The sequence below is a fragment of the Pezoporus occidentalis genome, unplaced genomic scaffold (genome assembly GCF_034315485.1).
Source record: "Pezoporus occidentalis ecotype Australia unplaced genomic scaffold, CSIRO_AGI_Poc_V1 ctg76, whole genome shotgun sequence".
Classification (NCBI taxonomy): Eukaryota; Metazoa; Chordata; class Aves; order Psittaciformes; family Psittacidae; genus Pezoporus; species Pezoporus occidentalis.
In genome coordinates, this window is record NW_026916115.1 from 2,167,297 (window position 1) to 2,181,210 (window position 13,914).

The window sequence follows — 13,914 nt, forward strand, 5'->3', positions numbered from 1 at the left end:
AAAAAAGGGCAACAAATAATAATAAAACTTTTAAACTTTTCCTTGGAGGGCAAATACGCAATTATCTGATGCTATTTAGTAACAGCCCTGGTGTCTTGATGCTTGCAACAGGCAGCATACTACAGCTGCCCATGGAAAAGATTGGAACTACTAATGCTGGTACGTTAGCATACCAAGAAAAGGACAAAATAAAGAAAAATGCCACTGACAGAGGCAGAAGAAACATGATCCCACGGTTTACCTTATCTTGATTTGAACAAGAATTGCAACAGTTAACCGAAGCCACAGTATCAACTGCCTTTTATCAAAACTAATGAAACCTGTTTTGGTTTTTTTTTTAATGCTTTCTTTTTCTCCCAATATGTTTTCAAATGCAAATGCATAACTTCTGTTAATGCTTTTCTTGGTAAAAGTTCAAGTGCTCTGCAGCTGCATTTTGAGGAGGAAAGTTAATCAGCTGATTCCTCAAAAGAGACACTGATACCTCAGGCAGGAGGCTAAAACATCTGCATAAATAGGGTGCTGCTTGATATACTAGCTGCAGAGTTGACAAACAGTGTTTGTCATTAAAGTATTTTCTTTTACAGATCTTTCTTCAGTATGATTTCCACAGTAATCTAAAAAAGCTAACAGTAACACAATTTTAAAGCTGGGTGCTAAAGCTTATTCATTCATTATTTATGTGCATTTATTTAGTATTTGTGATTTTAACATCTATAACTTGCACCTAAATACTTAATGAATCATTATAGCCTGACTAATACTCCTCTGGCATGAAATGTCTGCAAAATCAAATACATGTTTGGGATGAGGTATGTTAACTCAAATTATCAGAATTTTTCAAAAACAGATTTCCTTATCTGCTTTCTAAGAACACTGGAATAGAAGTCAGGTTTGAAAAACCTAGCCAAAAGTAGCATGGATTAAGTTAGAAGGATAGAAGTATTCAACAACCACTGCAACTTTTAAAGCACTGCACCAGATTCATGAACCAGACATTCCCTGTTGTTCAGTCTTCCCCAAGACTGTTAGTTCAGCTGACAGCAGTCAGCAGTCAACAGATGATTAACATTTACATGCAAAATCTCCCTAAACAGATCTACACTGAATACTTTTTGCTCATATACCTCCAAAACAAAGAAGAGGCATCTTGAGTTTCAAAATCAAAACATTAAGAAATAAAGTGACAAATACTAGCTGAAATATTTCAGCAGTTAACAAAATAATCAATTAGAGCAATACATTAAAAATAAAAGTCAAACTACCAACCACCTGCAGTAGTCTGGGTGACACTCTTACCTGAATACCACAAGCTTGTTGCTGTCCTTGTTTTCTCAGCACTGGTTTTAATTATTTATATTTTTAATCCCCTTTTTTAAAAAGGGTGTTACTACATTCTTTACAGTGCATTTGACTGGCCTGAATCTTTCCGAAGCTTAGCTGAGCCAGCTCTTCCTCAGGGAACAACACTACCACCTCCTGAGCACCATTTATCTCAAAATTTGTAACACTTCAGTATTTCTGTGTTGCCCTGTAGGACTACTTGGCTAAATACAAGATAAACACTAGGAAAGTACTGAACTATTCATTATAACAAGTGCCAATAATGTTTTCCATGTTGTCATTATTCACTCCAGTTACTCTGGCTACATATTTTAAGTAACTACTCCTACAATATTCAATATCTCCCACAAAACCGAGCATATCTGAGGGTAGAAAAGCATGGAAGAATAGGAGGGCCAAGAACAGTGGAAGTTGGTAACATCAACAACTCACTAAATAATGATTTGTGAATCCTCCTGCCATAAAACTCTAACTCAAAACAGCTGGAAAAATAAAAAAATAAATAAAAATGAACACCTTCTGACCTGGCTCTGTCTTTAGCAAAGCTGTGCGATGTCAGGCTGTGGCTCCCAGCTTCCTCTCACTAACAGAAGAACAGATACAGTTATGCAGCAATGAACCTATAATAGCTTATTTAAAAATTCAAAATCCACAGGCTATTTTCCACAATGCTTAAAAAAGTACACACGTTGTTAAAGAAACAGTTGTTGAGAAGAACACACAGTAAGTATTTTTTAAAAAAGAAAAAACCCCAAAATTAAAGTTGTGCAAAGTCTACTACTGTAACACTGCTGTCTATGAAGGTGATGTCTTTACTATACGCCCAACATAGGTAAGACTGGGAGATGTGTGAATTACAGAGGGATTCAGCACCCTTCCGAAAATGAATGACTTCAGGATCAGAACAGACTATTCATTCCCCATCAGAACAACACCACCACCACCACGAATTGCAAAGGTACTCAAATTCCCATGGCACTTGTGGTGTAATTCTGACAGAAGCATCCTTTCTACCAACAGCCTATTCAAATAACAATTACTGGAAACAAACCAGCCTATTACTCTTTATTCTACATCACTAAGTAGCTGAAGTTTGTTGTGGTTTTGTTTGTTTGTTTTGCAATGTGATTTAATTATCATTTTTTTGTTCCACTTCCCCCTCCTCCCCTCTCCCCCCCCCCCCCCCCCAAAAAAAAAAAACCCCAATAATTTCCATTAAGAGATGAATCTAACCCTGGAAAAAAAACCAAACCAAAAGTTAATTTATAGGCTTCTACTCAATGCAATAAACAAACTGTACATTTTCAAAATAATAACTACTAGTAGAAACCTTTATTAGATAGTTAGAGAACTCTGCCACAGACTAGTAGGTAGCTTATTTCTTTTTAAAAAGGAGTATTCATGGTGGAATCTGCAGGCATATTTACGGCCAGTAAACCACAATGTCAATGGAACAGTTACTACTTTTTCACAGACTTCAGAGTTCTGACATCAGAGTCATATTTTGGACAACATCTCCTTGCTTTACAAAGATTGCATTTTTGAAGATTAAAGAAAGACTAATCATTCAGGAAACTATATCTAAGTGACGTCAAGGAAATCCAAATAAAGCAAGTATCAAAGTCTTAAGCATAAAACACACATAAAGCACAGCTCCCTTTTTACAACCATAATGTTTTTCTCTGAGAGTAATTTCAGTGACCAACAATTATGCCTGTCAAGGGTGGAATTTTCAGTCCCACATCTTTTCTCTCCTTAGGTTACCCTACCTTCTAATATATTAATTATTTGTCTGGAGATCAGAAAAGTTTCTGTATGTAAGGTCTGCTTTAGGCTATGATATCAGCACCACACAACATCAACTATTTTGACCAAGACAGATACTAAAAATCAGTTATTGCCAAATGAGAACATGAAAGCTTGAAACTGTGCCTCTATCTTTTTAAAATGGAGATCTTAAGTGATACTATGAAACACCATATGCGAACAGTGGCCCCTAACCGATAATTAACAGATACCCAGAGAAGTAAAATCTCAGTGAACTATACCCAGGTGTTTGGTTCTTTTGTCGTTCAACCTTTGCATGTAGAGGAGTGATAGGTATAGAAACAAATGGGAAGAAAACACTCAGTTCTGACCCCACAGTGCTTTCAGGTTTGTCTCTTCCACACACACACACCTTGACCACCCAAAACACGTGAACTACATTTTTAACACGGAATTAGGTAACAACATACCAAAAAAAATTTTGGTGTGTAAGTGCTCAGCCTTTGTGCCACTTGTAGGGAATATGGCTCCCATACAGTACTAAGGTTTGCAAGCTTACTGCTACTTAAGCTTGCAGTGGTTAACATTTCTTATACTTGTAGGTCTGAGAGAAATAACATTGCTCCAGGCTAAATGTGCCTGGGACAAGCTCCCATTGACAGCTCCTGGTATAAAGAGCATATCTAGAACGCATAGTACCTCTTTTACCTGGTTCATACATAGCTTTTGATACAAGTCTTAAATACCAGTTTGTTTTCTTAAGAATGCCTAAAAAGGTGAGTTATTTTCAAAATTAGTATAAAGTTAAAAGAAACTCAAACTAGCTACAATCTATTATCTATTTAACTCAAGCACAGCACCGCCAGAAATTTCACACACACTATTTGGTGTTTCATGTTGTTCCTCCTTTCACTCTTTAAGGCAGTGGTTTCCACAGGTCAGTTCAGAGAACATAATGAAGCATGGTCCATGGCAATACTTGTTGTAACTCCATTTTTTAATTCGGGGGACTCTACTCCCCAACCATCAGTGGCTTTGTTCAGGGCTCCAGAGTTCAGAGATCGAGTTGACAGGCTGTTCTGGCACAGAATACAGCTGGCACATTTGTCATCAGGACCTTGTTCTCAATTCTGAGATGGTTTAAATTGTTCTTTTTTTGTTTTGAATTAAGCTATTATTCAAAGGTCATCAAGTTGGCAGGAACCTTAAAACAAAAATATAGCAAATTTAGTTTGTGTAGTAGCTAACTACACTCCACCATTTCACAGACTAGTCACCTGTTTAAATGCACATCATTAATGCTTGTACTGTCTCCAAACAATGGGAGGAAGAACACAACTATCATTCAGCAATACAAATATACTTAGAGCTGAAGAAAACCAAGGTATAACCAAAATATTCAGCTGCTGTGTGGTTTATAATTTTATATATATTGCCACAGATCTTAATAATTTTGATGACATTTAAGATTTAAGCTGTCAGCAAAACAACCTTAGCATGATAAATCTCAGCACCAAACTACACAAGCAGAAGTTTCTCACTTGAGTCCCACCTACAGAATTCTTGGCACACAGGTCAGTGATTGATGTAGGCCTTCCAGTATTTTTAAGGCTAATTTAAAAAAAACAAGGCATAAACACTTGCCTGGGCTTTTCCCATAGGAAACCTGAATGCCTGCTGTAGACATCACCCCCTTTCATGAAGATTAAAGCTAGTTTGCATTACATTAGTTTACATCCCCATCTTCTTCCCATCAGCAACATCTCGTTTACTTGGGTTATTAAAGAGCCACCAAATTCCAGATGACTTTCAATAAATACCCAGTTTGGTCAGATTTGAAGCATGAATTTCTTATTTTGCATGTATTTTTCTTGAGTACCTCCTGTATGAAGACAGGCTGAGAAAGTTGGGGCTGTTCCGCCTGGAGAAGAGAAGAGAAGGCTGCGTGGAGACCTCATAGCAGCCTTCCAGTATCTGAAGGGGGCCTATAGGGATGCTGGGGAGGGACTCTTCATTAGGGACTGTAGTGATAGGACAAGGGGGAATGGGTTTAAAATGAAACAGCGGAAGTTCAGGTTGGATATAAGGAAGAAGTTCTTTACTGTGAGGGTGGTGAGGCACTGGAACAGGTTGCCCAAAGAAGTGGTAAATGCTCCAGCCCTGGCAGTGCTCAAGGCCAGGTTGGACAGAGCCTTGGGCAACACAGTCTAGTGTGAGGCATCCCTGTTCATGGCAGGGGGGTGGAACTAAATGATCTTAAGATCCTTTCCAGTCCTAACCATTCTATAATTCATCACTTACCTGTAGAACCAAAAATGATCAACTGGGCTAAAGTTCCATCATTAAAATTAAAAATAGTATCTATTAAAATAGTTCCCAATATTATTCAAAACTGGGTAGGTTTCTATACTCCATCAGAAGCACACTTAAACATCTAAACTTTCTTAGGCAGTCATACTGCTAACAAGCAAACAAGATCTTTCATTGTAAATAGTACCATAAGGCATCTCTCTATGGAAGGCACTGCTCTGGAGTCAAATCACAATCAAGAGAAAAACTTTTACAGAATTTCCAACCCCCTTCCCCCATTTGGTAAATCAGCCTTTATACCCTAATGTCTGTGGAGCACTGCTGCTTCTATGGGAGCAACTATGCTGCAGGAACCCCTATAGTAAAACTACACACAACATGCCAGGAAACAGAAAATATGCAACAAATTATGGTATCAGGGTTTTTGCCTTTCAGTGGAAGTTGTTTTTTTTGTTTGTTTGTTTGGTTTTTTTCCTCTTTAACTAATCCTCCCCTGCTTTTTTTCTTTTAAGATCTCCTTCACTTATCTTCACTTTGCTGTCATATTTTCCACAGGAAGCTTCACCAAGACCCTTAAGCCTGCTGTGTTTGCACAAGCTAGGGAATGAATGCTTTAAAGAAGTTTGCATTAAATAATATTGTTAAGCCTTACTGAATAAAAGCTGTCCTCAGAGGGCAGTTTTCAGGCTTGCCTGGAAGTCACCACTTGCTTGCAAATTCTTTGCCACTATTCCCACATTCTCCAGACAGGAACACAGAGGAACTTCCTCTCCTTCACATTGTCTCTTATACTTTTGAATGCTAAGGTTTACTGCTTTTTATATAACTGTACTATAGCCTTTTTAAATAGGCAATGACAAAGATATTGCTGCTCAGACAGGTATTTTAGAGCATTCCTTCCATTCCCCCAATTGCTTTAAAGTAGCCTCAAGATAGCCCCAAATCTTTCTTCATTACCACAGAAACTCTTGAGGACTTGTTTGCAAAAGGACAAACAGGAAAGCTAAGGCAAATCAACAGGCATGTGAAACTGATGTACATGCTGCTCAGAGTAGACTGCTCTTCATACAACGCTATCAGTTACAGCTTCGTCATCTTGAAGACTTATCTGTTCTGAGTTCTTAATAGCTCATACTCTTTTTCAACACCTTGCTCTCACCTGTTGTCTGTTGCTTTGGCAGGCAGCACTCAGGTGTTTAAACCAGAGCATTGCATTCATTCTGTTTCCAGCTTGAAATTTGTATGAATTTCCTATATGAGAAAGGTACAGAAAAAAGCTGATAAAGAAACATAAACAATCCTATATATTTAAAATCCTACCCATATTCAAATACCTATGAACTAAAACATTATGTAAAGACTTAATAGCAGAAGGGTCATATAACTTCACACTTAGTCTGGCATAGGTGCAACTTAATTGTTTGGCCTATTGTGACAGAAGTTTCAGCTCATCTGCCTTCTTTTCCAACATTCTGAATTTCAACTAACACCAGTGAGAATGAGGAAAGAACAAAACATTCTCAGAGCCCTACAATAGAAATGTTTTTATTCAATACCATTATTGCAATTTGCTAATATGATTTCATAATTTTTTAAGAAGTGCAAGATAGCACTGAAATACACTCTAGAAAGTTGGATTTGAAAATATTTGAAGACTGTTCCTAAAATATCAATACATTTCAGACTATTATTTTCAGTGTCTGGTGTTACACAGTGCTTGCTTAGGCTCAGAAAGACCAGATATGACAAAAATATTTCATGTTGTTATTACTGAGCTTAAGTGGACCAATATTCATAATTTACACCACGTATCAGTGGTACTAGAATAGATGCTTGGAAATAAAATACACTAATTCTTGAAGTAGACAAGGTAGTCAACAACATTAAGCAAATTATTTTCTTTCTGCATAGCTTGAAGGGCCACGGTCAAGGTCTCTAGTGACAGGACAAAGGGTAATGGGTTCAAACTTAAACAGGGGAGATTTAGGTTAGATATAAGGAAGAAGTTCTTTACTGTGAGAGTGGTGAGGCACTGGAATGGGTTGGCCAGGGAGGCTGTGACTGCTCCATCTTCGGCAGTGCTCAAGACCAGGTTAAGACAGGGCCTTGAGAAACCTAGTCTAGTGGAAGGGGTCCCTGCCAATGGCAGGGGATTGGAACTGGATGATCTTAAGGTCCTTTCCAATCCAAACCATTCTATGAGTCACTGTTTAAACTGAAACTAGGATGCTACACTAGAGTAATAGAAATCAAGGCTTCTCCGCAAAACTGTCAAGATCTCCTAGGAGTTTTCCTACTGGTAAGAGCACTACATTTGAACACATGGTTTGGGTTTTATTTTTCAATTGGAGAGGAGAGGGGACTGGTCAAGTACCTAGTGTTAGCTAAATGTTGAACTTCTTGCTTTCATTGTTACTTACCTTTTCACATATGTGAAAATGCCTCTGAGTGGCCTAAACATAGCTTAAAAGAATGCAGATGAATACTTGCAACAGAAGCACAAATGGAGTTATTAGTTTGGCGAGTTCTTAGAACTCAATGTAGACTCTAAGGATTCTCCACAGACAATTGTTCCCATAGCATTCTAAAGGCACATATGACATGTTTCAGAGCAGCCGAACAGGTGAAAAATAACATCTTTCCAATTTCTCTTTGTTGCTTATGAATGTCTCAGCAAAGCAATGTTTATTCTGAGGATCCCTGCACTCTTGGTGCTAGCATTGCTTACCCTTCTCAGAATCAGTCAATAAGAAGAGATCTGGATGCTCAGGGTCATCTGCCATCATCACCATCCAGCCCACCACTGACACATTCTTACTTGGTGTGGATTTGAACTGCAAATACAAGCAGAGACCAACTGAAGTAAAACAAGAAGCTTTAGCCAGACAGACAACACTACACAGAATAAGCATGCAAAAGGGCAGTTCTTCTCAGTGCAACTCTTTCAAGACACAGAATAACTTCAAAGGAAGCACAGAACTTCATAAAATTAAGAATGTTATGAATTGTATGTGGAATTGGTGAAAACAGAGCTTAATACAATGAATGATATTCAAAACAAATGAAAAGCAGTACCAAAATCCCCCGAAATGTACCAAAAGGCATCTAAAACTGTACTCTATGAAAACAATAGCATTCCTGATGTTATTGCACGTGTAGTACACTCCAGTGCAGAAAAGGGCATTAACAAAGCAAAGCTAATCCCTCTGTTGTTAACAAACAGCAGAATTAAACTTGCCTGTGCCATAATTATTCAAAGTTAACATGCGTTAAGTATTATAATAGACTGTAATTAGATGAGTCCTGTGAACCAGATAACACAACTGTGCAATTAAATATTATGACCTGATGAATGAAATGGATCAAATGGGGGTATAGATTCAATAAACAAGTGCACAGAATACAATGTGCTCATTTATCAACAAGATGTTCAAAATGACAGGTTTTTCCTGTTCAAAGTGCTACTCACACACTTACAACTTAGGCTTCTTATAAGTACACTACCTGTCTCTGCTACACTAGCCTCTCTTAGTCCCACTCCCCTTTTTCATTCACCTGGTCAGCATTATTTTCTAATTGTCAGGCTTCTCCTCTCAGTTACAGGCTCCTTGTCCATTAAATCCAACCCATTTCCAAACCACAAGGTTCCTTCTCCCTGGTCTCCTTGTTTATCTATTAGTAGACCCTCACAAATCACCTCTCAGTACTTGCTCAGGTGCTCCCATTCACTCCCCAATACCTAATTCATTCAGTTTCTCCCAACTCTCTGGTTGCCAGATCTGATCTTTTCTTCCTACATTCATGGATCTGTCAGATTTTTCACCAGTCCTAGCACTCCTGCCCTCTGCAGTGCTTTACCTCACTTTTCTGCTCAGGAGGTCCAACTCTGCTATAGGTCCTCATCAGATGTGTCTTCCTCCTGTCTTGTGAAATCTGTATTCTAACTTCTTTCTTAGTACAATAATTTTGACCTCTCTTTAATTACATTATTAGAAATGATAAAGCTAATACAATCACAGGAACCTTTAAAGTCATTAAAATAAATGTATACTTCTAGAATACTTTAATTCTCCATATTAACACCACATAGCAGATTTACAACATTAAATATAAAATGTCTTTTGTTTCATTTTAGAGATATTGCTTTACTATTCCAAACCTAGAATTCTGGTACAGCAAAACCCATTACTGCTAATAAGCTTGAGAGCACAACAAAGTAATGTGAGAGTTTATAAGAATATTCTCTATATAGGAATACAATTACTTTATAAGTAAAATTCCACTGTGAGTCTAATGTCAGTTATTCTAATCTATGCCACAGATTAACTGGAGACCTTGAATATCCAGATAAGTTTATCTGTCTGGGGCTTGTGCAACAGGCTACGTTAGAACTTTAAATGAACAAACATTAAGACCAACATTTGAAACAAAAAGCAATTTGAAGCAAGTTCAGAATAATTTAAGAGTCCAGTCTCTCTATACGTTATAAACATCTGAATGCATCATCTCTGTACTGCCCTCTTTTTGTTGCTACAGTTACACCTGGAGGAAGTCCATCGCAAGTTCCTACCAGTCAAGTTCAGCTGACCTTTATCTAATGTTAGTGGAAATATAAAAGCTTGGAAACTTTGAAAGGATGCTTGTACAGAGAGCTTAAGCATAAGAGTGATGATGATTGTCCTTAGGAAAGACCTGCCTGCCAAACTTCAAAATGGATGCCCTTTTTTTGCTGTAACTAAGGCTAAAACTGTGGGAAAAGACTAATCCTCATAAAACCCATAGAACTATATACATTAAAGTTAAGTAACTCTACTGCCTTTGGAAGGTAGACAGATTTGTTAACACCTCATAAGAAAAGTAAATTGTAAAGCTCTATCAGACAGTATTACATCTTTCCAAATGGAAACTAAAATTCCTTTGAAAATTCCAGTCAGTGATGAAAAACATTAAGGAATTTTATCTGAAAGAAGGAATAAAGACAGGGAAAGGGAATAATAAAGAAAAAAAAAAAGGATACAGCTTATGAGTTATTAAAGGACTTGCTATGGATCCATTGAAGACATTGCCTCGAAAAATAAAGATGGCACAGCTTACACTTACAAGGGATCTGCAAAATGCAAACTTCCAAGTAGTCCTACAAAGTGTTAATAGATCATTTTCCCAGAGGTTGAAATTTGATTCACAAGTGGTTTTAACAGGCTACAGATCAACAACGTACCTCTTAAACTGCACTCCTTTCTAGAGTTTCATGAAAACATTTGCACTTTCCTATGTTAGCTATATATCATAACAGTAGGTATACAATATATAAAAGTGCCATGCAATCAAAATTGCTAGAGCTTGCTTGCTTTTGCACTTAATTCAAAACAATTAGCTAATCATGGTACTTCTCCAAAAAGTAAAAAGCTCCACACAAGGGAAGTGTTTCCCGCCAGCATCAATCCATCGTCACTTAAAACACATGTCAGTTTTCCATCCCTGTGCAAGGCTGAATTTGCATGCCATGTTTACATAATCCCCCAAGGCAGTTCATTCCCTACTGACATGCAGAGCCTTGCTAACAGCAAGTCTGCTTTGTTAACCTGAAGGGAATGAAAGCATCATTGTAATTTAATGTTCCTCGTTCCTCTTCACTTTTTTTTTTATATAGGTCACTGGAATGACCTCTTATAATACACATATAAAATTACACAGCTCTACTGCTAGGCTTCACATAATTCATTTCTTCTTGTTGTTCGGAGCTCAAAGGCTTTTATACATCTTTGAATCAAAACCTCTGAATTGATCTGTGAACAGACTTTTCACTCCAACCTTTTGGCACCTACAGATCCCTCCTCTTCTCCTGCTGAGATTTTACAGCTTTCTAATACTCAAATCATTTCCTTGGTGGTTGAACATACTTCCTAGGATGACAGCATTCTTTATCAGGGTATTTCAGGGAAAGTGCCTGAACAACTACTACCAAGTCGTCTAGAATGCCAATAAATGGCTCTAACTCTGAATGCAGTGGAAGGCTTGGAATGAACAAGGGTTCATGCCCAAGCATGAAGCTTCAAAAAACCTCTGTTACTTTTCCAAGTACTTACAAACATGGAAAAATCTCTCATGCATGCTATGCTGTCACAGAAACTGGTGAGATTCTTCCAGCTCAATCACTATAAACAGAAATAAAATTTTTTTATGGGCATATTCACATTTTCCAGGGTGAATTCTTTAGTAAGACTAATTCTAAGTTGGCTATTTTTTACTGCTGTCCTTTTCTGAAGGTGCACAAGTGATACAGTTCTATCACAGAAGCTCATCTGTGGCTACCTTTTCAGCATACGAGAGAAAACCTTAAGTATTCGAGACACGCTCCTCCCCGGTTCTGCTGTGCCACATCTCTGGGCTCTCAAGTTCACATGCTCATTACAGACAACTTTACAAGTACTGTAGTAATAACTGAAACCTCTTCAAGACTTAAAATGCAAAGCTCATTATAATCAGTAGTGTTTCTTAGTAGACACAGCACAAGAAAGCTTGTTACATCCAGGTATCTACAGCATCCTCTTCCTCTTGACTAGATTCACATCTAGAACACACACTATACTGGATGCACTCCTTTGTCTTCGATCATAGGCATGAGAAGAGCTGACTTGCCTGTGTCTATAAGGGAGGGGATCTCTTGCACTTTTTGCTGGATTACACTGAGATTTTTATGAAGTAATTTTCCTAAGAGTTTGGCTAGTATAAGCTTGGAAGAGCTTTTAGTGTCAGTGCATTCCAAGTTCTCAGTCTCAGCTGCCTTAAGCAATAGCAGCAGCGGAACAGTCAAAAGCATGCCTGTAATCAAGACACATTCACCATGAGAGTTCTAAGCCAGGAAACTTTATATAGCAGACTGACTTTTTTGTTGCCAGCGTTCCTTTCCATGTCACAGAGGCCTTGAGAAAGGAAGCTGAAAAGACAGATGTTTACATGGCTCCAGAAGATGCTTGGAATATTTTACCTGTGAAAATCTCAAATGTATCCATCTGAAAAACAAACGATTCAAAGTAGACAGCATCATCCTTTTTATCCATTTAACCTGGACAGTAACAAACCAAAACATAGCCTCAAATATATCTTTTTTTTTTCTTTTCAGAATGTACCTCTTGGGAATACCAGTGGATTTGTACAGTGACCTTATACCCATGCACTGGCTAGCTATGGATGGTTGACTACCTACAGTTTATTCTGTAGCCATCTTCACAGACTGCAGAACAAAAGCTGAGGTTTTGGGCTATAACCCCGTAGTGAAATGTATGGAAAAATAAGCCATCAATACCTAGGCTAACATTAGAACACAGATAGACTACCTGAACAAAGTTACTGACCACCTATTACTAGGCTGTCTATTAAACTGAAGCCTCTCTCCCTAATCCACCAACCTGTCTCTCCCAGCAGTTACCAGGTTATTTTCCACCTTAACTTCTGCCTAAAGACCATATTCTGTGTTGTAATAAACTTTGGAGCAGAAGTATGTGTGCATGCACTGTGAACTATTTATTTCAATGAAAGACAATCCAAACTGTAGCTAAGAGGTACTACATTATTTTAACCATGACTGTACTTGGGAAAACACACAGAAGATCTGAGCTTCGTAACATCCTTTGAAAACACAAACAGAACAAAACATGTCTGCTGCCCTAAAAAGCTAAAAGCAAGTCTTCAGCTGTGTACAGACAATGCCTAGGTTGCACTGGATAGTTCAGTACAGTCTCACAGAGCCAACTGTGAAAGAAACACCCCCCCCGCCCCAGGGCTCTCCCCTTCCCCACTCCCGGAGGAACGGGGAGGAGGATCGAAAGAGTGCAACTCCCACGGGTTGAGACAAGAACAGTCCAGCAACCAATGTACAACACAAATCACCACCGCTACCACCACCGACAACAATGATAGGAGAAAATAACAAGGGAAGAGAATACAATACCACCGGCCAAGAAACGAGTCCGACCCAGAAGCCTGTGTCCTTTTGGGTAACCCCAGTTACCCCCCACCCCGGGCATGACGTGCTGTGGTATGGAACACCCCCACGGCCAGCCCGGGTCAGGCGCCCCATCTCTGCTTCCTCACGGCTTCCCCTCCTCCCTGGCAGAGCATGAGCCTCACAAAGTCCTTGATCAGGGTAAACATCACTTAGCAACAACCGAAAACATCGGTATCACCAGCACTCTTCCCAGGCTGGAAGTCAAAACACAGCACTGCACCAGCTACCACAAGGAGAAACATGACTGCCACTGCTGAACCCAGGACAATGTCTTCTAGTCTCTATCTGCAAATTTCATTATTGGGCTGGCACATTCTTGGACAAACAAACATTAGAACGTAAGGATGAGAGACAGATTACAGCTTCCTAGGGACTAGTCTCTATTCACTAGTAGTTTGGTTGTAAGTATCACCATGCAGCAGTGACTTGGGGAATATTAAAAGTTAGCTCCATCAGTTCAGAAAATAATTTTTGAAAGAGCATTC

At 38.6% G+C, this 13,914-nt stretch overlaps 1 protein-coding gene across 6 annotated transcripts in view; it reads right to left on the reverse strand.

Moving 5' to 3' along the window:
• Positions 1–2,645: 2,645 nt before the first annotated feature.
• RALGPS2 (Ral GEF with PH domain and SH3 binding motif 2) overlaps positions 2,646–13,914 on the reverse strand; it is a 118,384-nt gene continuing 107,115 nt past the window's right edge. For all 6 annotated transcript variants that reach the window (XM_062602306.1, XM_062602309.1, XM_062602307.1 and 3 more), the window contains 3 exons: positions 8,150–8,255; positions 6,581–6,672; positions 2,646–4,315 (listed from right to left, as the gene is read on the reverse strand). In XM_062602306.1, coding sequence (XP_062458290.1) covers positions 4,286–4,315; positions 6,581–6,672; positions 8,150–8,255 — 228 coding nt within the window. In that variant the 3' untranslated portion in view covers positions 2,646–4,285. The remainder of the gene's footprint in view (positions 4,316–6,580; positions 6,673–8,149; positions 8,256–13,914) is intronic.